Source organism: Numida meleagris, chromosome 16, assembly GCF_002078875.1.
Source record: "Numida meleagris isolate 19003 breed g44 Domestic line chromosome 16, NumMel1.0, whole genome shotgun sequence".
NCBI lineage: Eukaryota > Metazoa > Chordata > Aves > Galliformes > Numididae > Numida > Numida meleagris.
Genome location: NC_034424.1, coordinates 969,497 through 994,022, shown reverse-complemented (window position 1 = coordinate 994,022; position 24,526 = coordinate 969,497). Strand labels below are relative to the sequence as shown.

The following is a 24,526-nucleotide window of genomic DNA, read 5'->3' as shown; positions in this document are numbered from 1 at the left end:
ATTCTCCATTCCTAAATTTCCCGGTCCCTGTTAACAGAGAAATCTCCCATGAAGCAAAGGATTTCCTACTTCAGTACAGAGCAATAGCAGAACCACCAGCAGAGAAGAAGCAAGACACACACAGCTCTGACTTCAAAACCTAATAGTGAGTCAGAATCAGGAGAAAAAAAAATGAAAGATACAAAGAAACCGGTCCTGAAGCCTATTCCAACACTTGATCAAGGTGTGAGCCAGCAGACAGGTCGAGGAGGTGCATGCTGCCGGTGGGTTGTCCCCACGGCCCCTTGCAGCAGGGTCCCCCCAGCAGTGCTCCTCTTGCACCTGGTCAGGCACTTGGGGATGGTGCTTCTCCTGTTTGATGTCATCGTCTGAGCTCACTTTGTTTCGCATAAGCACAAGAGAAATGCCAAAGAGGAGGTTATGACAGGTCATGCATTCCAATGCCTTACAAGCAGCCAGTTTTACTAGTTTTACCAAGAAGAACTGAGCAGTTTTTGAAGTTTTTTCAAGATAGAGCTCTTCCTCCATCAGGACAGGAGTGTCCTTGCTGCCATCCTTGGTTACCAGGGGCTGCTGCAACAAACAGGCATCCCACCTCTAGGGAGGGATCCTTGATCCCTGGGCAAGCAGCACAGGAAGGAGAGCAGAGCTCCCAGTGGAACACAGGGGTAGGGGGGGCTATCTCAGGGAATGGTCCCATGCTTTTTTTTGTGAGGCTGACACCAATGTCCTGGGCCAGGGTAGGGAGCACTGCAGAGCAGTCCCACTTCAGACATCTATCAGAGCTCACATGGTTAACTGAAATATTTCTGCTCCTACAGCTTTAATTCATTCATTGAAGCTCAGAAGCTTCTGATAATAAGACCTAATTTATAATTAGGCTTTATCAGTAATCAGTTAATTTATAGAACCCTAATTCTCATGAAGGTATTTCAGAAGCTTTGCTTATTATATTGCAGAGCTGATGTCCGTAGACAACCAAATCACAATGATAGGATGGAAACAAATTTCAGGGTAATCCTGCTGCGTAAGTACTCCGTTTATTTACTTCACATTTCGTGCAGCAGCTGTAATACCGTGTATAATTTCTGCAGGCAGCCAGGGACAAGGGTGCTTCACTCAAACATATCAGGAATAGAGTGTTAATAGCAGGCAACCTTCCATGGGCATTTAACAAGGATCACCAGGATACGTGCTGAGAAGTGTGATCCACACAAGGGAAGGGATAAGGCTGTCAGGGATAGGTGCATCAGGGCTAAGAGGTGGGAGATATCACTGCCAGGATGGAACCAAAATTCCATGGAGAACCACAGAGAGCTTCTCTGGGGCTTCAGTGGGATCAGGTCTAATGGTCTGACCACTGCCAGCATGGATCAGGATAAGCTAGTTCTAAAAAACGTCCAGCTGTTAGGATACTTCTGGTAGAGCTGATTCCCTTGACAGACAGCCAGTGCTCACCTCTAGCTCACTGAGATGCTTGCCCAAATGGTGCCAGCCTTTCTGCATCCACATCATACTGCAAACCCACCCTCACCCTTTCATCAGCTCTTTCCATGCTTTCAAACCTTCCCCAAAATCTGCCTCCTGATTTCTCCCTCCCAGGTTCCCCAGTGCTTACCTGATCCCCTCCACTTCACTGGGAAGAAAACCAACACAAAATCCCCCTCTACCTCTCCAGGAAGGAGAATCCCTTCTCTGTCCCTACATGCCTGTCCCTCTTCCAAGTTAAGAACAACTTGCAAACATTCTTGCTGTATTTGCTTCCAGAGAATTGACAGCTATTTCAGCTGAGCCCAGGCCCTAATGAGCCCAAATCGTTGCCTTGCAGTGCAATGCTCTCCTTGGCTGACTGTCATTCCTCCAGCTCTGAAGCCCTCTGGGAGCTCCTACCCAACCAGTTTCAATTAAATTTCAATTAACATATCTGAGCAAAACGTTATATGGTGCAAAGTCTCCAGGAGGGCTGGATTAAAGAACAAACATGAGCTGCTCACCCCTGTGGCATTCACTTCTGGGACTGAGGGGCCATATCAGAACCTCAGCTTGCCCTAAAAAGCGTGGCCATTCCAAAGGGTGCTGGGCCCCACAGTGGGTGGTGAGGGCAGATTTGGTGCCAGTCACCAGGGATCTTTCAGCCTGGGGAAATGAGCTGGGTGGTGCTGCCCAGCTGGCATGGCACAGTGGTTGTGGTTCTGCTTTTGCTCCTGGGCTCTGAGGCATGGTCCATGTTTTCCAGCACATCCCCTCAGCTCCTGGCTTCCCTTTCAGTTTTGCCTCTTCAGCGCCGCATTCATCACCGGTGTGGTGATCTTAGAGTCATTTTCAACCTTCATGATTCTATGGCTCTATAATGATTCTATGATCTGAACAAGTCGTGTTTTGCCTAATGCGGAAAGCCTCGTTCCAAGGGCTGATCAGTGTGCTGGGATATCACTGGAGGGTGTGGGTAGGCACCCACTGATGCTGTGCTTGCCACTCTGGGGCTGGCTGAGCACCCCCTGCAGCATCAGTGCGGTGTTGGGGAAACCTTGTGGCTCTACAAGGAATGGGAGCGTGGTTCTGTGGCTTCTTGTGTAGGGCAGTGAGGGGCACGAGGTCCTCAAGCGTTGGCACAGGCTGCACGGGGAAGTGATGGAATCACTGACCCTGGAGATGTTCAGGAAATGTGGAGATGTGGCACTGAGAGTCATGGTCAGTTGGCATGGTGGGGCTGGTTTGGGGTTGGACTTGGTCATCTCAGAGGTCTTTTCCAACTGTAATAATTGTATATGTTTATGAGAGATTTCAGTAGGGTATTCAGGGTCTCACCTCCAGCAGCTCTGGGTCAGCATCCATGCGCACTGCTTTCCCCATTGCACTGACACGGCCATCGTCCCACAGATATTTCTATTAACAACATGTGCCACAGCAGCACTACTCATGCTGTTTTCCAGTCCTTACCTTTTCCTTTTGAATTCCACCACTCCTCACTTAGACCTCTCCCACTCCCCAGCCCACTCCTAGAACACAATTCTTTTATCCTCAAATCCACAAGTTGTCTTCTCCTGATGCTACATCAACCAATTCTCCTTCCTCGTAAATGCAGAGGAGCTGCAGTCTGCTGTGCTTTAATTAAAGTGTATTAGTAGTGGCACGTTATTGATTTACTATACATTTGCATTAGCTGAGTACTTCACACTCTTATCTGATGGGCAGAGGACTGATAGAGACTCTGCACCACCCCTGATGAAACACAAGCTGGGATGCAGAAGCCCACATGAGTAGCGCTGGTTGGCAGGAGCCAGCACACATCCAGAGGAGAAGGCAGCATGCTGGAAAAGCTGTTTTGTTGGGACTGGCAGAAATTTTCAATCAAAAGCCTTCACGTTTTGTGCTTTTGTCCTTACTTCTTTGCTCAGAGCATGAAATAAAATACTTTGGCTTGTGCCTCTTGATAGTGCTTAAGTCCTGTGAGCCCTCTACAACTCCCTGAAAGGAGGCTGTGGGGAGGTCGTTTGGTCTCTGATCCCAGGTAACAGTGATAGGACAAGAGGTGATGTCCTCGAGTTGCACCAGGGGAGGTTCAGGTTGGATATTAGGAAACATTTATTCTCCAAACGAGTGCACAAACATTGGCACGGGCTGCCCAGGGAGTGGTGGAGTCGCTGTCCCTGGAGGAATGTGGGGATGGGGGGACACAGTTAGTGGGCATGGTGGGGGTGGGTTGATGTTGAACTTGATGGTCTTAGAGGTCTTTTCCATCCTTAATGATTCCATGGTTCTATGATTCTAACTGCCCAGCACAGTAAAATGCACTGAAGACCACAGGTTCAGCCCTTTGGAGGAGGCTCATGGCACGTGGAAGATGTGTCACCAAGAACTGTGCCTTGTGGATGTATGGCCGTGAGGATTCCCCCTGGGTCTGCAGGGAGACCCGGTGCTGTCCCCACCAGGGGAGGTTACTGATTGAAATTTCTCACCTAAAAAGCAGATTTATCCAAACCCAAGCATTTCATGGGGCTGCACAGTTCTCAACAAATATATGTGCTGAAATACATGAACAAAGTCACAGCCCTTTCTTTTCTGCTCAAATTTACTGCTAATAATTACTGCATAGCAAAAGTTTACATCTTACTGACAAATATTTTTTTAAATTTGCTTTTTAAAATGACTTTTCATTTGCAGGTTTATTTCATACAAGTTGCAGTGTAGTGTCCACTTGCAAAAGACACTTAATGAAACAGAGCACAGACTTAGAAAAAAAAGCTCAATGAGCAATGCTCAGGAAATCAGAAGTCTGAAAAAAAAAAAGTTGATGTATTTTGATGGATTTGGAATTTTTGTGCTCATATTCTTTTAGGCAGATATTTTTGAACTTTTTAAGATATTTAACTGTATATTACAGGGGAGATGTACTCTACCATCCTGCTCTAGTGACTGTGTTTTCCAGTACATGCGTGCACTCACATTTAATTTCGGATGGTACACTACAAATTAAAGGCACCAAATTTGCAAAATTCTTTAACAGAAGAGAAAAATGGCAAGAATTCACCCTGTACCTGCACACTGCTTGGGGCACTCATGCAATGCACATGGGAATCCTCCCTGGATAAATGCTGGGGTTTCTGCACAGAGCATCCCACTGTCTGCCCGCTAATTGCAGCCCTGCAGTGCTCTGGGGCCACATTTCTGCTATAAGGTCAATGTCCCCAGCAAAGCCAAATGAGGAGTTTATGTCCTGCAGGAAGGTTTGCAGCTCCCAGCCCACTGCAAAGCGCACAGTCCTGGGGACAGACCCTGAACAGCACCGGGCTGAGCCTGGACGAGCCAGCACTCAGAGAGAACACGTGTCCCATTCAGCTCTCAGCTATGGGCAGCACGACCACCATCAACACAGAGCATTCTGTGCAGGAAATTCAACCTCAGGCTGAAGGAGGGTTCCCGAAAGCAGTGTGGGCACAGCCTCTACTTGCTGGATTTGGGACTTTGGGGCTGGCTTGGAGGCAGATGCCAGCTCTGCGCACTGACCCAGCACCGCTGCTTTCCACCAAGTTGGTCTGTGCACATTCTGCCATCCAAGAGAGAAACATAACATTTGATAGCTTTAAATCTTTAGCATTTTGCATGCACTGTCTGCCTTGGGGGAACAATTTAGCAGTAGAAGCGAACCCCACCCCACTGGAAAGTCCCAACACACATTGGGAGGTTCCATATAACCAGTATCTGCAGAAAATCCTTGTGGACTTGCCCATGCAATGGAACCTATAGAGTGGTTCACTCGTTGGCACCCAGCCCGCTGCATCCCTCACTCCTCCCATGGGTCTGCCAAGGGGAGCCCAACGGCAGCCACACTGCACTGATATCAACTGAGTGTCTGTATCCAAAAGCTCGGAAAGCTGTAAATAAACAAGACTTCCAGGTAATTTAAAAGAAACCTGAAATGAGAGAGTTGGCCTATATTATTCTCAACTAGTTCTCAGCAAAAATATGCAGAAAGCACATTTCCATACGGAGGATGTTTCATTAGCTGACAAAGATGAGCCAAATAACTCAGTCTCTTTTCTTTGCTAAGGATGCAGCAGCTATTTTAAGTAGTTGGGAGTTCACAGTTATCTACTTCTGCACCTTTGTTTAAATTGATTTGCAGTGGAGCTTTATTGACCTTGCTCCATAAAACAGCTCAAAGAAATCAAAATTAGACCTCATTAGAAGATTCAGAACAAGCGTCAGCCAAACCATGAGCTTTATCCATCCTGCCACCTGGAGCAAACCTCAGCCTGTGCTTGCATCTAACTGTTTTATTATCTTCTACGTTGTGTTCATTATTGCTCTGCTCTGATGGTGTGGATGCACCTTGTACCTCTTCCAACAGCAAAGTCCCAACCAGGAGCACCACGCAGAGCAATGCCCCGTGCTGTCATACATAGCACACAACCATTCACTTTCTTCTGTGGTTCCATTCTAAGATATTCCCTACGGATATTCCCTACATTAATTTTAATCCCTGCTTTTCGCAGGCCATGTGCCACAAACGCTCTGGTTAAAGCAACTATTCTAGCCTCTGTAAGAACACTCTGTCTTCACAAACTTGTACCTTTTCCCAAAACTCTCCTCTTGGAATAAATGTGTTTTATGGAAAGTTGGAGGGAAATCAGTTTGGCCACATTTGCTTTAGGAGAGAAGGGGAAAAGCATACTATTTTCCTACCTTGGAAAAAAAAAAAAAGAAAACTACTTTTTTCGTGCAAACAGCTCTGAAATCTTGAAAGTCTGCATTCCCTTTCCCCACAGCAGCTGGGGGTGCCAACAGGAGCGTCAGAGCGAAGGGGCAGACAAGATGCAAGGGAGGAAGAAGGCTGGGGGTGAAGATGTTTTTTTCTTTTTTTTTTTTTTTTTGGCCTCTAATCTAATCAATCAGGAAAATAGAAGATGAAAAGAAGAAACTTTTGAACAAACTTTGACAGGCCCAGGTGGAGCACTTCAATTCTAGTTCTCTAATTTCTACAGTGATGTTGTCTTTGTCCACACCTACTCATCCATACCTTCCATACGGTTTAAAGGACTCGTTCTACCTGGGTGCAGGTATGCATTCTCACGGTAAACAAGAACCATACAATGACAGACCTTCTTAACTGTCAGAAGCAAGAAAACAGGGAGAGGTGCAGAGAAGCTTCCAGTAGTGTATGACCATTTCAAGACCCACCGCCATAAATCCTGTCAGGTGTATCTACCTCGGCCACCAGGCCAGGACTGGGAGGAGCTGGGAGATGCTGGGGTGGGGGCTTTCTCATTCTCTGTGTGCCTTTCTGATGTGATTTCACTGCAACTAATGCTTTGCATCTCAGGTATCCCACGAAACCCATGTCTTCTCCTCACGGTTTAATGCAGTAGGCACCACCAAGCCAACGTCAAGCTTTCCTCTTCTTCGCTGCTTCTCTGCTTCCCTGAAGAGAAGTTCTATTTCACATTGATAATCTCTGCTAATGTCATGGAGAGCAACACTTTTCTTTGTGGTTTAAGAGAAAGGCTCTTTCCCTCTATGTTTTCTTCTCTGTTCAGTGGTTCGAGCGTGTTTGACTATTCCCTCAGCCTATATTCTTTGCCAAGAAATGCCTCGATCAACACTTCAGGGCAACCCTGAGAGCAGAGAAACCACAGTGAGCAGAACAACTGGAAAAGGAGGTTAAGCACACTCAGACTCGAATTAATGTGTGTGTTTTTATCAACACTGGTTAATTAATCATTGAAACAAGATACTGAGAGATGTGGTGAATTCTCTGCTGCTAGATGTCTAAGATAAGACCTCATCGGTTTCCAAACATATGATCCTTCTGAATCCCGTGGTGCTACCTGGTTGAGGCTCTGGGTGAACCTTAGAATCCCAACAGTCTTCAAAGCAGGAGGTCAAAGAGCCGAGCAGAGCAAGGGCTGAAATGTGACTCAGGAGATGGCTGCTTACAGCATCGCATGACTGCTGGTGAAGTCTGATGCTCAGAGATGCTTTCTAGGAATCTGGCTTCGACTGTCAATCCCTACTTCTACAGTTGAGGTGGATATCAATCACAGTAAATCAGCCCATTGAACACCAAGGGCAGTAGGCTGCTGTGTTGTCATTAACCAATGCTCTTCTTGTTTCTTTATAGGTTTCCGAATCTCTGCTGAAGCTCTGTGGAGGAGAGGTGCCATTGTTTGTTTATTTGTTGTGTGAAAAAGGGATCAATGCTAAAAATGCTCCCAAGTGTCTGTGATTCTCTCCAGGGTAGATACATGGATGGGATCAATCTGGGTGATAATCTCTTGTTCTGTATGAGATCTTCCACTGGGAAAGCATGCTGTGCTCGGCTCTAGAATTAAAACCAGAAGAGTGATTCTGTTTACCTGCTGCACATTCCGTGTTCCCCACTTCCATTGGGCCAGGACCAGTGATCTGTTGGACCGACATCTCGAGAAACAAGCCAGCCCTGGGAAAGAGTACCAAGAAAGAGAGAACTCCACCTCTTTCTTGAACAGTTTATTCTGGTGATTAATTGGCCACATTGCTAAACTTTGTGTCCAGCTTCCAGTTTGTCACTTGGTGCTCTCCACACACCAATAGTCCACAGGACCACATGAGAGCTAGCCCCAAATAACCCCTCCAGAACACGGAATGCATGCTGACCTCTCTGTGCCAGCTGTGTCACTCTAAAGATCTGCTCGGTTTTTTTTTTCCCCTCTAGGTCTTCAGAAGCCATGGAGATGAATTCCTTCAAAGAACAAGAAGTGATGGCCGCAAGTTGCACCAGGGGAGGTTCAGGTTGGATATTAGGAAACATTTCTCCTCAGAAAGAGTGGTCGGGCATTGACACAGGCTGCCCAGGGAGGGGTAGAGTCACCATCCCTGGAAGTGTTCAAGAAAAGGGGAGATGTGGCGCTGAGGAACGTGGTCAGAGGGCATGGTGGGGATGGGTTGCTGCTGTACTTAATGATCTTAGAGGTCTTTTCAAACCTTATTGATTCTATGATTCTAAGATTAGTTGGGTTTGGGCACAGCTTAATCTCTACCAGTCCAAAAAGCCTGGTGGTGGTCAGAGGTTTACCTTCTGGACACGGTGAATGACCTGTCAGTGCGGCCATGGTTGTAGGACTTCTGAAAAAGCTGCCTTCCTCTGTTCTGTTCCCCTTTTAAATGCTGAACTCCTGTGGTCATTGTGTTCTTCACAGGGAGATGACTGGGAGCAGGGGAGGCTGCTGCAGCAGTAGCTGTGGCACTTCCCTCATCTATGGGTGAGCAATGATGGGATTTCCTGGCAAGCAGAGTTAGGGGCCCAGTGATGGCAACGGTGCTGTGGTGTGTGTTTGTGGAGGAGGACTCAGAAACCACCCAAAAGGACAAAGTTTCATCTGCCCCCAATAATTTCAGCCATTCCAAGGAGCTGTACTGCTGTTCCTGCTCCTCATTAATCCATGTCTCCTTGAGTTTGCGAATACAAATGCGCTGGTGGCACACGGACAAGCCCAGGAGTGGTTCAGGCTGTAGTTGCTGTGTTCCAGCTGTCATTTGGGAAGGCTTTCAGGCTGCTTCTACAGTCACCAGTGAAACAAGCAGTGACTGTGGCTTCTTACTGCATCTGCGTGCCACGCCATAGCCAGGTGACATGGAGTGTAAATGAACACCCGTGTGTCTACATGGTGGTATCTGCCAAAAAGTATGATTTGCTTCTAGTTGACTAAAAATAAAGAAAGAAAGCTTGGACCTGTGTTTAATGAAAGGATCTATGGGCAGATTTTCATCATTAAAAATACTGCTTTTAAGCCACACTAAGGTCCCTGTTAGTGGGTTTCATCAGCATGACACAGTTCAAAATGTCTTGGTACACTCTGTTTGGAAATAAATGGTATATAAATATGATGCTCCAACTGAGACACAAGTAAACACAGACTGCCAAATTACTGCAGCTTAATGAGATGCCGCTCATCAGCTGAGCTGCAGGCGCTGGCCTTGTGTGTACCCCTTTGAAGTGCAATGCACTCACGTAAGCCACCCTAAGAGGCTTTAGGTGAGGATTCTTGTTTCGGCAAAGCTTCACAATGGCTGGTGCTGGGATGCTGGAGAATTAGCTGGTTGTTTGCTCATATTTTTCTCCTGTCCTTGCCTCCAGTTGAGTCTCTACTTCATAGATGAGCTCTAAACAACATCTCCGAGCTTTTATCTGCAGGTGACAAACAGAGGCATACAAACTGGATTGGCAGGAACACAAAGAAGGCTTTCATCTCATCATTGCACGAGGCACTTACAGTAACTTCTCAAGGAAAAAAAAGAGATTATGCATCAACATTGTGAGCATAAAGACAATTTAAAAGGGATGTTAAGAAACTTCATGTCAGGAAAATATAGAACATCTGCAAACAGACGAGTATTCAGCAATAAGCTACGTCAACAATCCTGGAGGAACAAGCCTGTTTTCTTGTGGTGACAGTCCCATTGAGTATCCCAGAGGAGATTTTAACAGGTTAAAGTGCTTCTTACAGTCAGAAAAATAAATGTGAAGTTTGGTGGGGTGTAAGGTGTCACCTCCAGGCCCACCTGAGACATTGTGACTCGAGCCATGTGCTGCTGCATGAGGCACTGTGCTCACACCTGCTCTGGTGCCCACGTGCAAGTCAAAAGTGGCCTCCCCAGTTAGTGTCAGCCAAATGACTGCTGCTTCTGTAATGCTGTCTGTCTGCGATGCACTTTTTCAAATAAATCCCATCTGCACCATGCCAGGATGCCAGCTGGGACTGGGTGTGCTACATCTTCTCCAGCTGCTGTTTCATCAAGTGACAGCCTGAGGAATCCAGTCGATTTTGGCTGGTGTGACATAAGGTGTTTCACATCTAGATCTTGAAGACAATAGGTGGACACTGTCATTGCCCCTCTGGTTTTAAGGTGAGACCACGTGAGATTTGTGACTCAGCTGAGTCTGACCCACCAAGGAGCTGTCTGCAGCCCTGAGGAAGGTGGCTAAGCCACCTTATCCTGATCTTGCTACTGAGTGAGGCATCCCAGTGCTCAGTGAGTGCACTTCTGCCAGTCACAGTCCCAGAGCTCGAGCTCTGCAACCACCTTTGCAGCAGATGCTCAAAGCAGGATCTACTGCAGCATAGCAAAATCAGCTACAAGGTCCAGGTGCTAAATTTCAAGCACAGGCTGTATGAGACCGAAGTGCCTTTGAGCTCTGTGATGCAGAATCTTCTGCAGAAGACACTGAGCTCCTCCAGCTGAGGGTTGTCACCTCCTGCCACTTGTAGCACTCTGCTCCTCCCTTCCACTGTCGCTTTGACATCTGAAAGCAAAGTGCTAACTGCCTTTGACTGGGGGGGACTTGTGGATGCCCTGTCCCTGCAGACATCCAAGGTCAGGCTGGATGGGGCTCTGAGCACTGATGGAGCTGTGGGTGTCCCTGTTCACTGCAGGGGAGTAGGACTAGATGATCTCTAAGGGTCCCCCCACATTACGCAGGGTGATGGGAGGAAGCTGGGGTTGGCCAGGTCTTTGCCACTTCAGCCATTTGAAGGTGAACCCATTCCCAGCAGGGCGGGGAGGACAAGGAGAGCCAGGGGAGCAGTGATGGTCACTGCACAGCCCATCTGAGCATGAGATGTTGCCAGCATGTGTTGACTGGGTAGAAAGCAATATTTCAACTGCAATGTTTTAAACAGCAGTGGGCATGAAGGGTGTGAATTTTCTGACTCACAGCAGATGCCTGGTGCTGTTTTAAGCACCTAGATGTTTGGCAGTGCTTACTCTCGATTACCCCAAACACCAGCATGCTGCTGATTCAGGGACTGATTGCATTTAGCACCTTCTGCCCAGGAAGATGTCTGTGCCATCTGCTCATGGTGCCAGGCCTGGGCTGACTCTGAGACTTCACCTCCTGGAGATGTCTCCAGTCCCTGCTGCTTTTCCAGCTGCCTGCTGCTGTTCGTTGAAACGGTGATTTCTCCCCATCTCTTTTTTTTTTTTCCTCTAAGGGGTGCCTTTCTATGAGCTCAGACTGTCATCAAGGACTCCTCTCCCTGGACCATGCAGCCCTGAGCTCTCCCAGGCACAGTCTGAAAGCACACAGCTCATCAAGAAACTCTATATTTGCCCCAAGGGATGGGGGGATGACGGCAGGAATTGTCCCCACGCAGTTCTGGCTGTGAATTGAGGTGGGTTATGGGAGGGAGAGGTGCTCACTGTGTGCAAGGAGACCGAGTGTTTCTGTGAAGTGGTGTAGCAGCTCGTGACCACCCTGGGCACATCTTTTGGATGTGAATGCCTGCTGAAGTTCCCTGGAAGCTTGGAGGATATTTGGTCTGCTTGGGAACCTAGACAGCTGAAAGCCTTTCGTAGACCGGATGATGCATATACCTTAGCTACATGTGGGCATCAAGTTTAGAAGAGTCATCTTCCTTCATTTGGAGAAATTCCACCCAAGATTTTCACACACACAGGCACAGAGACATGGATGCATAAGTCTCTGCCCCTGTGTTAATTGCTTACGGCTCTTCCTTTCTAGGCTGAAATGACACAGATGAAGATCTTAAGTACATGGTCCTTCCTGCCATCAAATGCCTTTCCCAAGTTTTGACTGAATTTCTACTTAATGAATCCAGCTTTGTCATTTAGGGGATGTTCCGGCAATAAGATATGACAAGGTGTGAATTATAGTACAATAATTCATGCCTGGAGCATTGTCAGGCACAAGGCTGAAAGCTGAGTACCATCCATGCAACTCAGCGTGAATTATTGCACCATAATTCAAGCCCTGAGGAAACAATAAGGGACTAGCCAGAGACTATCAATATGAAGAAAAAATTGGGTTAAATCTATTAATTTTATTTAGGTTGCTGAATTAAAAAGAAAAATTATACTCTTTGTAACATTCCCCTCTGTCCATCCGCATGTTTTCTTTGCAGAGAAGTGAAATTAAAAAAAAAATTGTCTGGCTTAATGCGAAATGGGAGAGCGGAGAGGACTGTCCAGGATCCTGGAGGGCAGGGGAAGAGCTGAGGGCAGAGCAGCTGACATCTACCTGCTCATTTTAGCCTCTTCCCTGCTTTAAATATTCAACAGGTGTCATTGGATCCTAAAGCACTTCACAAACTTAGCACTAAGGATGGATGTGGACTGCTTCACCTGCCAGGCTGAGCTCAAAGGAGAGCACCAAGGGTGCCCATAGGAGTGTTCAGTGAATGCGGATGTGAGGAAGGGGTTGGTCATGCACAATGGGGACATGTAGTGAGTTGTATCTCCTGCTTGGCTTGAGGATAACCTTTCCCTTCACCTGGGCAGAAAACACCCGAGTGACAGCAGAAAATGGACCAAGAATTGGTAGCAGCAAAAGAGATGCCATATCAGAGCCTCTCCAGAGGTCAATGGTTGGCTTCTTCCATTTCTTACTGCACTATATGTCCAATAGGGCATGCAGCATAGACTTAGGAAAGAATGAGATGAACACTTGAAAGACTGTTTTTATGTAGTCGGTCCATAGAAGACCATACTTGCACAGTGTTGTTATTTTTTTAATAAATCATTTGCACCTCTTTTGGGTCTACAAACACAGAAGCCCTGTTATTTCCTTCTGGGATTTCTTCTACTGAATGAGGAGGCAAGTCTTCACTCTGCCAGATGTCCTTCTCTACTTTTCTTCATAGGGATGTCTCCAGTCCCCCCACTGCAATGAGAGATACGGGATAGCCCAGAAAAAGAGCAAGTCCGCTTCCTTCCACAGTTGGTCACCTTAAAAATGGGGCAGCTGGTGATTCAGGATCGGCTGCCAACCACAGTGGACCTAGGGCGATAGGAAATTTAAGGTTATCCAGAGTAAATTTTAACTGATCATTTGGACCTCTTTTACCCAATCAGTATAGATTTCATTTTGAAATGTATCCAGGTTAATTGACTGTTGGTTTTTTTTGAGACAGCTATTGATTTTTGAATAATTACTCTAATTATTTTTCATGTAGCTATCTTTCTGTCCCTCTTACCAGGCAGTCCAATGCAGTCTTGGAATCATTCACTTGCAGAGTCCCACACCAGAGGCTGATTTTTGGTATTTCCACTTGACAGCGGCATGTAGACAGAGTAAGGCTGAAGGGCAGAGCCCCATCTCTTGTTCTGCCCCTGGAACGGGGCGCAGGACAGCAAAGGAGAGCGGGATGACCCCATATCCCCTGCCACGGGGCTGCCAGCGCACAGTGCAATACTCACCCCGTGTGGGAGCGGGCGTTGTGCTCATGTCCCCCCTTGGACACTCAGGACAGATGCTCTGCACGTAGTTTTCCACCGGCCATGGGAGGACTGACCTCCCGGAGGCTGCAAAGCCAGGATGAGCTCAGCTGCTCCTCATCTCCAGGACTTTTTGTGTCCCTAAATCACCTGCCCACGTGAGCACAGAAAGCTTCAGCATACCTACTCGAGCCTTCAAGGCTGCAGGAGATACCAGCTCTGCCCCAGCCCTGCTTCTGCCAATAACTACAACAGATTTACTGTAAAACCGAGCATTGCTTGTATCGATTTATTTACCCTATCACTCACAGTGCCATTCAAAGTTGCCAAACAAGAACAGGGCTCCTTTCCCAGGATTTGCACAGACATAAGATGCAATCTCAGCTCCAAAGACTAGAAGCAGCCGCTTTTTTTTCAGCCTAAAACCAGCCAAGAGGAAATAATAATGGGTGGAAATACAATGGCAATGTTGATTAAAAAGTTAGTTGTACTCAATAAGATTGATTTTTTAAATCACGGGTTTTCATTACACTTCTCAAAATTTTGAATTATCCTAATTGATCAAAAATATTTCAAAACATCTTTATGACTTAACACATTACAGATGGGCTCGATGGGAATCCCTCCATTATTCTGACAGGGACCCAATTTGCCAGCTCTTCCATTTGTGCCCATGTATTTGTGCTTGCGCGCACCCAGTGAGGGAGCTGGGTGTGTTGGGGGGTCTTTTGAAGGGCTGGAGGATCTTCTTCATAAGAAATCAATGGGGTTGTGAGCACATAGAAGCAAGATAGGAAGTCATAGAAGAAGAAATGGTTGTGATATCTTATCTGGCCATAAACAAGAGGATGTGGCTATTCCTGGTGTTTTGATAAGTGGTAATGTGTGCATGGTGCAGTGTGCTAACTAGCCTTGTGGGTAAAGGCTGGTTGCATGCTGGCACACACCATGGTACCCCATGCCAGGTGTGCAGGGTACCCAAAGGAAACTTGTTCTTTTCTGCAGGACGTTATTGCGGGAGGTGAACGCCGGAGACCTCCTGCAGGCAGTAATAAAACATCGGTGGCATCTCTAAAAATTACAGATGATAATTTTCTAACACAAAAAGGATGGCACCTAACGCAAGGTAATTCTATTTTAGATCTTGTTATGATGGATAAAGATGAATTGATCACTGAACTAGAAATCGGTGGTTGCCTAGAGACCGGTGATCATGACCTGATTACATTAATTATGGGATAATAAAAGACAGTCCCAACCAGTAATATATATACCTGGTGCTTCTCCCGGGATCTGTTAAGCTGAATAAAGAGATGAGTGAAATTCACTGGGAAGAAAAATAAACATGTAAGTAAATGAGTGAAAAATGAAAAGTTCCTGCTAAGGGTTCACAACCTGGCTAAAAAGTTGTATTGCCACTATCACTTTTTTAAGAATGGTGTTTGATTTTGAGGTCTTTCTAGGTGAACATGAGAGTGGCAATCAGAAACAGAAGCAATATATAAAAAATAGAAAAAAATCAGAGAAATTAGTAATTGAGATAATTTAACATTTCTGAGTGGTAGAAAATTGATAAGGAAAGCTAAATGCATTAAAGAAAAATCTAGCTGATGAGTTAGACGTAATAGGAGCTGTTATTATCAACAAGAAAAAGAATCCTAATGGTGGCATACACCCAATACTTGAAAAAGATGTTAAAAATGAATAAAAAATTGTATCATAAAATGAATAACAGTGACACAGAGAAGTTCCAAAAATGTCAGAGCATCATTGTCTTGGTCAAGCAGCTTGTAAGATCCTCAGGGCAATGGAGGAAGGTTATATTTAGAGGGAGGGTCTACAAAAGACCTTCTGCTCTGAGGGCTTTATGGCAGTGTTGCACATGGCACATTGTGTGTCGCCTGAGTTCTTTGCAATGTGGCATTTGTCACCCTTCGCTCATGGGTGCGAACCATGCCACACATTTCTGCTTTTCCTGAGCTCGTCCTCTGCTGTTGTACCCACAGTCTTTAAAAATGTCTTTAAAAATGGTGGCAAATTGCCCTCTCTTACTTTGTATGGATTTTACCTAGGGACAGCTGCTGGCTTATAGCCAGTTGTTGCAGACCATTTTGTAAAAAGAGGACCAAAATTAGGATTATTTTTAACCTAGATCCTAGAATATTTGTATAACCCCCATTATTAAAATAGCTGAGCCCCTTGGAGTCTGAAGTGATGTGTTTATTCATGCGAGAAGCAATGAAGTAGAGAATGAGATTAATGCAGTTATCTCAGTGCAGCTCGGAGCCAACTCCACGAGGAGCTGGATGGGTCCTGCTCCCACTGAATCCACAGCAGTGCCACTGCTGTGTCTGGGTGCTCATCTGAGCCTGTATGCAGGTTTTCCACCCTGTCCTGCTCTCCATTCTACCACAGCCATGGACACCAGCCATGTGGTTCCTGTCCCACCTCTGCTCAGAAAGCAGCTCAGTGCTGTGCTAGCACCAAATGATGGCATCTCTATTTCCCACCGCAGGCTGGCAGAGCAGATGGGGCTGAAGGGGGACAAGCCCAAAGCACTTTGCCCAGAGGTACTTTATCCAAGCTGGGGCACTCACAGCCCCCAGGCTAACCTGCCACATCCTGCCCAGGGATCCCCAGCAGTCAGCAAGGTTCCCATCATGTCATATGCCCTACTCACACTGCTGACGGTGCCAGGGCAGGAAGAAAGTCCAAAAATTTATTGCTGTGCTTCCTACATGCTTCTCAGCATCCCTTGGGGAAACCCCAGCCCTGCTGCTCTGCACCAGGGGGAAGGTGCCCAGGCCCTGAGCTGCAGCAGACCTGATGCCACTGTGTGGCTCTATGGGTAGCAAGAAGGTGAGAGATGGGGTGCAGGGCTCCTATAAGGGGTTTTGGAGGTGTTCCTGCAACACAGTGTAGGCAGTCAAGGAGCCTGCTAAATGGTTGGGAATCGGGTCCAGTCTGCAAGCCCACAAGAGCTTGATAGGACAAGACATAATGGCCTTAAATTGCGCCAGGGGAGGTTCGGGTTGGATATTAGGAAACATTTCTTCTCCAAAAGAGTGATGACGCATTGGCACAGGCTGCCCAGGGAGGTGGTGGAGTCACTGTCCCTGGAGGTATTCAAGAACTGTGGAGATGTGGCACTGAGAAACATGGGTACTGGGCATGGTGGGGATGGGCTGGGGTTGGACTTGAAGATCTTGGATGTCTTTCCAGCCTTAAATCATGACTTTATGATTATAAGCCACACGCTCTGGGGAAAGAAGGAAAAGTGAAACAGAGGCTGAGGGACTGCTGGGAAGTGTCCTCCCCTATCTTCTCCATTGCTGGGCTCCCTGAGGAGACAAAGCAAAGGGTGTAATTACTAATAGCATCAATAATATGGCTTCCAAAACCCAATGATAACTGCAATGCCAAATACGCACAAAACATTAGATTCTCAGCTGCCAATTTTATCATGATGTAAGCCAAGGCCACACAGCACAGCAAAATAAAAACCTTAAACCAACCCCCCGAGATGACAAACAATGCAGGAGGAAGAACAACCAACAAGCAAGGTGCTATACGGTATAGTTCCATGAGAAGACTCTGAGAGAGCTCCATAAATAGGAAAAAAATCAACATTGTGACCAGCAATTATCAAAGGACCATAACACCCTGTGTTAATGCGCCCCATAAGATCTGCTGTTATCTCAACCTTTCGAGCCCCACATTGGGCACCAAATGGACTGTTGGGGTCTAACCCAGCAGCTGGCTCAGCACCACTCTGTTGTTTGCTCACTCCCCCTCTTCTCAGTGGGGTGGGGGAGAGAACTGGAGCAAAAACAAGTAGAACTCGGGAGTTGAGATAATACTACTAAGATAGTGAAAAGGAAAATGACAATAGTTATGATTATATATATGTATATAACAAGTATATATATGACACATGATGCACGAGCAATTCCTCACCCCCCTGACTGATGCTCAGTTAGCACCCCGAGCAGCAGAAGAGAGGGAGATGAACTCCCATCCTCTTCAAAACTCCTTCCACTTGATGTCATATGTTATGGAATTCCCCTTTGGCCAGTTTAAGTCAGCTGTCCTAATTCTGTTCCCTCCCAGCTCCTTGTGCCCTTGCTGACTCCGTACAACACTGCTCAGCAGCAACTATAAACACTGGCGTGCAATCAACATGTTTTTTCTCCTAGAATCAAAACAAAGCATCAGACCAGACACTGAAGAAAACAGTTCCATGACAATGACTCTGATTGTTCACAAGATGAGGCAGCGCTTCGGGACCAGGAGGTCCCACGTCTCTTGGTGCCTCAAAGCTGTATCCAATGGGTGCAAATCTCAGCCAAGAGAACCAGTCCAGAGCCACGGACCCGCTCTGCTCCCTGGGGGGCTGCAGCCCAATGTCTGACCTTGGTTCAGAATGCAGCCCTGAGCCTCAGTGCCCGCTCCTGTTCAGCCTGGTGTAGGATGTGGCTCTGCTCCCAGCACCATGCAGCATTAACTTGCTGCAGAATGTAAAATGCAGGTTTCCAGAATGCCAAAAAGGTAATTTAAATGTTAAAACATTTGTGATTGCATAAATTGTGACGTATTATTCCAGTTGAATTGTAGTGGGGTTAATCTGACCTTAATAGAATACTACTAATAATTTATATTATTATCTTTAATAATATTAATTCTACTTAATTTTTTTCCGTTCACTTTGTTCGTTTAAGGGCAGCTCCATTGAGCTTCTGAGCGCTTAGCTCTCGGTGTGCAGCAGTCACTTATCATTTGCACAAGTGGGGATTCCACCAGGCAATTTTCAGAGAAATAAAGATCATCTTTTAGAGAAAGGAACTTTAAAAAAAAATTATAGTATTAAATGAGTAGATATTAATGTGTCATATTTAGAATATAAAACAACCCATAATCTGTTCCGAAGTCTCTTCCACCTAAACATATACTTCTCTATCCTTCCAGAGGAATCCTTTATTCTGCCGTTTAACTTATTAGGCATTACCATTCTGACTGTTAAAATAAAATGGTTAAGATCGTAATGTCAGGAAAATAAAAACCTTGGCAGTATGATAGTGCCTTCTGAACAGAGCAGCGCAGTTTGTTGGTGATGAATCCGAATTGCGCATTTCATTAGAATTTATATCAGAAGCCAAGGGATGAAGCATTATTTCATTAAGTATCTTGAAATTTCACCAACTTAATGAAGCTGTCAAAATTCTATTAATAAAGCCCTGGAAATATTTGTTTGTTTGTTCGCATGCATTGGCCATTACTTAATGCTGTATTGGCAGTTTGCTAATTTATGGGCTGTAGGCTGGGGGCGAGGAACCGGGGGGAGAAAAGCGCTGAGTGCTGTGTGCTGGGGCACTCATGTGCTGGTGTGGGGCTCTGCTGGAGCTGGCACTCAGGGAGCCAGCACAGCTCGGCCCAGGCGCAGCCACACGCTGCCACTCTGTTTTTGAAAGTGTTTTTTTAGACGTGCCCTCTTCCGACTTGCTCCGCTTTTCCTTTTTCCATTCTACTCAGTTCATCTCTGCAGGGCAGCGAACTTCAGTGAGAGCGGAGTAACAGGAGGGAATATTATCATTAAAGAAATGCTAAGTTTGGGGAAGATCGGGGATTTGCTGTGTGCTGTGCCCGGCCCACGCCAGCCCGTCCCACCCCAGGTGGGCAGCAGCTGTGGCCGCACACAAGTGACATCTGTGTCACATCTGTGTCACGTCCGCATCATGCCGGTCAGGCTCGTGGCTGCAAACACCCCACGGGAGCTATGGGTGGTTCCCTGGGGGGCTGCTACCTGCGGCAGCACTAAGGGCTCTGCTGCCATACATCTGGGATGGGCACATTGCCACACGTGGTGAGGCTGTGAACGGACCGCTGGGAACAGCCCAGCTGAGTGCTAACAAAATAATACCTGCCCTTGAACTCATAGAATCATAGAAGTGCTAAGGTTGGAAAAGACCTCTGAGATCATCCAGTCCATCTATCAACCCAACACCGCCATGCTCACCAGCTCCAGCTACCACCAATACTGCCCAATAAACCACGTCCCTTGGGGCCACATCTCTAAGGCTCTTAACACCTCCAGGGATGGTGATTCCACCGCTTCCCCAGGCAGCCTGGCCCATTGCGTTACCACTCCTTCTGAGAAGAAATGTTTCCTAACAACACCCAATAAAACTCAATCTTCTATACGTGATGGTAAAAATATTGAGGAAATCTTTCAGCTGTGGAACTCCAGACCTGCAGAGCTCGCTGCTCCGTGCCCCATGAGCATCCAGCACCTTGAGGATGGCACTTGTGTCCTTGCCATGGGGGACCAGAGGAGCTGGGTGCGAATCTGTACGGGAACTATGGGAATCTTTGAGGCAAAAGCCCACAAAGCAGCGTTGCTGAATAAACCTCCAGCTTCTGAGCAAAATCTCTTAAGAGACCATTCATTGTAAAATAAGTGAAATTTATATGTAAGATTTCAGAGAGTATTAATTACACAGGAAGGTTGCAGGGTCTGCATTATTCCGTTAATAGGATCTTCGGGAAAAAGAAATAGACAGTTCTGACACAACACATTAGATTTGTTAAAGGGTCGATGTTTAATTAGTTTTAACTGATAAATTAATTAATGAATTTGCAAATACATGCCCAGGACACGCATTCGATATTCAGAAAGTAGACGCTGGGATTTTGGAGAGAATACTCTTTAACAAAGAGATCGTACGCCTGCCTGAAGTGCAAAATTCAACACCGCCGTAACCGCGGATCCCTAAATAGTGATTTCCATAATTACACAATTAAAAGAGAATGGCTCCGTTTAAGGAATGCAGATATTCTTAATTCTGCTCTGCCATGACACTGTAAAGAGGAGAGAGATGAATCTGATTACGGGCCCAGAAAGCTGCAGTTCCCCCGTAATGCTCAGCTGATGGCTGTGTGTCACGGCTGAGCAGCGCCGGGATTTCCTGAGCGAACTCCACGCGCTGCTCTTAAGTACAACTTTAACTTTCCATTCCTTCCGTTTATACTACTTAGCGTGGGGATAACTGCAAATCACTTTAATCTAATTTACCCCCAAATAGGGATGATACATCTCTCTGTATAAACTCCTTCTTAACATAACATCTCTCTAGGAATATCAATACCGCATACGATTTTTCAATTAAAGCAGAAACTCAACCTTTTCTGTCTGAAGAACATTTTGTTATCTTTTTCTAAGCTTACAGCACCTGATGTGTGGATAAAAAATCTGTCTTCTGGGGATTTTCGGCTAAATCTATTATTTAAATCCCATTTATTAAGGTTCTTTGCTTCAGTGTCTGAATTTTCCTGGGCACCTTTTTTTTCCTGCCAAATGCAATCCTCAGTGCGATGTTGAGAAAATACCCCCACACACCTGTGCTGCCGGCACACACGCAGCAGCCCCGCACCTCCCGGGGTTTCTGGGCTCATTGCAGCTCAGCGCTTCATCTACGGCAGAACTGATGTTCTCCGTCACCCAGCTCTGGTACGTGGGTAGGGCAGCCTGCTCCAGCCCCGCTCACAGCCCCAGCGCTGCCTTCAAGAGGGCAGCTGGGCTCCCAGCATCCCATGAAGGTCCGCCCCACCTGAAGGGCACACAAGGGAGCGTCTATGGTCATCACAGCTCCAAACTAAGGGTTTAATTTGGGGGGAGGCTGTTGCATGGCTCGGCTGAGGCTGGAAGGAACTTTTTGTCGCAGCAATAAACCTCCCACAGTCAGTGCAATGTGCAGTAAAGAGCGGGGAAGTGGTGCCCCACGCCTTGGGATTGCACGGCTTTGCAGTTTGCTCTGGAGAGGGTTGTGTTTATACAGTCTTAATGCTTTTAAACCCAAAGGTTTCTTTTTTTACATGGGTAACATACGCACTCACGCTTACAAATGCTCCCAAACCACGGTGCTTCCTCACAAAATTTGGTCATGTCCTGAGGCTACGGCCTTATCAACCAAAGCATTCAGAACAGGGGAGCAAAGCACCACGTGCATCCCACGCTGTGCATCACTCCAGCACTCAGAACGACGCTGCCTGCACTGGCATTTCCCTGGGCAGGGCTTCACCGCCATCACCCAAACAGATCCTCATGGCTCAGCCACTGAAAATTCAAGACTGATGCAAATGAAGAATGTGCTCATCATCCCCCAGAGAAATACAATGGAGCTACACCCGCATGTTTCCAAGGCTTACCTCTTGCTCCCCGCAGTTGTTAGTGCAGTATTAGTGTCAAGGCACTGCAGAGAGCAGCTGCCCCTGTTGGACGGAAGGGCAAAACTCCGACCCCTGCACACCGATCTCAGCACTGACCGTCAGTACTCAGAGCACCCAGCATCCCAACAGGGGAGGGCACAAAGAGGATGGCAACCCAAAAAAGGAGGACCAGGAGCAGCTCAGTGCTGCCAAGGACGAACACAATCCAACTCTTCCTCTTACATAACCATTGGCAAACATTTCTGATGAGCTGAAACACCTCAGAGCGAAGCAAATAGAGGGCACTGGGGTCAGGAAGAGCGACGTGGGGATTTTTTTGCTGGTCTCACAAATATCTTTGCAGATAGGGCCGGTTTATAAATAGCCATTCTGCCATTTCCTGATTGTGGTTTGCCTTATTTATGGCAGCGCACGAGAAGCGCTCAGCGCTTTGATGGGCAGGCCTGGACTGCAGCACTTCAGACACAGTTTGAACTTTGGAGAGGGCACTGACACAAACAGAACCCTTGCTCCCATCAGGACGGCCGCCAGCGCGGATGAGTGAGCTCTGAGGTAGGATCTAGGGCATCATGAGAGCTAGATTTACTTCTCAAGCTACTGATAATTTACTCTTCCAGGGACATGTGCCGCGGGAAGAGGTTCTTGCAGCACTGCCTGATGCAGAATTCCCATCACCTGGCTGGGCTTTGCCTCCAGGAGGTCACAGACTCATTCTTGGCTGTGCCCTGGAACACGGCTTCCAGGGGCTGTGCCTCCTCCCTGCCTCGCGCAGCCACCGGCCTGCTGCTGCTATCGGGCAGAAGTTTGTGCTGTGGTACACAAGCTCCCAGGGCAAACTCCCATCATCTTGTGATTGATGCTGCAAGGGCTGGGATGCTCGCAAAGAATGGACACTGTGCTGCCTGCGTCAAACACACGCTGTGGTGATGCACGCAAATACAGTACCACAACAGACAACCAAGCTTGCAGAGCAGCCCTCTTACTTACATGTGCTATGACAATCTTTAGTCACATCAGCGTGGCCAGGACCCCACCTCCTGCAGCACATGGATGGAAGCGGGCCGGCGTTCCCAGCCTGGAGCAGCTGCAGAGCCTTCTGGAGAATGATGGAGTCCTGCTGCCCCGTTTTGCAGACAGAAAAGCAGAGAAACGTGAAGCTCCCAGGCTGGGAGCACGGGGCTGTGGGGAACACTCGCTGTGCCCTCTGCCTGCAGCCGGGAGGGGAATATAAGGGGAGAACAGACACCAAAAGTCAGAACGTCGTTTCTGAAGCAGCCATTCAGCAGCTGTCACCCAGCACAGCTCTGAGGACGCTTCAGAAGTGAGGGTGTGGGTTTGCAGGTGCCACAACACAGCTGAACCAGCACGCACCTGGGGAGCTCAGGCACCAACGTCTGACCCAGAACCGGCAGTGATGCGATGGCAGTTGGAGAGGCAAAGCAAAATTCCATGCGGAAAAGGCCTGCTCGGTGTTTCTGGCAGTTTCCCATTTGCTGCTGAACTTCTACATCCATTCTGTAACCACAGTCAGAACGAAGGAGAGGGTCTGGGGAGGTGGCTTGATAAGCCAGCATCCCAAACAGAACTATCCCTTTTGTTTTTTTCCTTCCAAATCCTCCTCAAACTGTACTATGTCGTGTACTAAACACGGCGTTTGGCTTTGTGCACGTCCTCGGGGGTCTCCTGTTTGCACCCACACTGGGGTGAAAGAGCTGACAACCTGAGCTTCCATCCCTTCCACACTCATTTGAGAGCCATCTCCCATTCCCACCTTCCTCGCCAGCCCCCCGGTCCCTATGTTTTTGTTTAGCTCGATAATGACACAACCCGGTGGTACAGCGTTTCAGAACGAAATCTGCATGAAAGAGGAGAAAAAAAATAAATTTGTATTTCGCAATATCTGGGAAGCTATCTTCAGTCTGGGCAGTGAGAATGAACGCAGCGCTCGGCTCCCAGAGTTGTGGAGCTCCAGGAGCAGAGGGCTTCGCGGGCCGGGCCGGGGAAATCCAGGAGCGCAGATTACTTTATTAATACCATTAATAACTATTTTTTGGCAATGCTTCGCAAAGGAGAACAATGCCAGGTAGGCGCAAGATCTAACGATGCTTATAGTTAGTGCTGAATGTTTTCCACAGGAGGAAAAGTGCCACTTTAAAGAATACTTTCTTCTTTTTTGCTGCGCAAATTTCACCGGGCAGTGCTATGCGCGGCAGGGATGTGCGGGGGAAAAGCGCTTCGGCAGACGGAGGCAGGATGAGTTTCCCACGAGGATGGGGAAAGGCTTTAACACTGTGAGAGCCTTCTCAAAAACCTCAAAAACGGGGAGGGGGGGGGGGGCACTAAATTCTGGAGCTTCGGGGCTCCGCGGTGCTGGGCGCGTTGCGGGACCTGCCGCCCGCTTCCCCCCGCAGGGCCGCGCCCGTCCCGTCCCGCAGCGGACCCGGGGTTCCCTCGCGCTGCCCCAAAATAAAACCCGGGGCTCGGAGCCGCGCGCCCGTGAGAGCCCGGAGCTCCCGAGGCCGCTTTTCCTCCCCGCGGCGCGGAGCGGCTCCCAGCTCGCCGGGCAGCGGTCGGGCCGGGGCCGGAGCGG

The 24,526-nt window shown here is 47.5% G+C and overlaps 1 protein-coding gene and 1 long non-coding RNA gene across 2 annotated transcripts in view; one reads left to right on the top strand and one right to left on the bottom strand.

Annotated features, from left to right (window-relative positions):
• LOC110406973 lies at nucleotides 12,953–23,787 on the bottom strand. Its single transcript, XR_002443669.1, has 3 exons — nucleotides 23,308–23,787; nucleotides 22,924–23,144; nucleotides 12,953–13,863 (listed from the first exon to the last, which is right to left on the bottom strand). It is a non-coding gene; the product is annotated as an uncharacterized LOC110406973 (long non-coding RNA).
• Nucleotides 23,903–24,526, top strand: part of ZNF618 (zinc finger protein 618) — a 156,942-nt gene continuing 156,318 nt past the window's right edge. Inside the window, exon 1 of the mRNA XM_021414115.1 lies at nucleotides 23,903–24,019. Coding sequence (XP_021269790.1) covers nucleotides 23,993–24,019 — 27 coding nt within the window. The 5' untranslated portion in view covers nucleotides 23,903–23,992. The remainder of the gene's footprint in view (nucleotides 24,020–24,526) is intronic.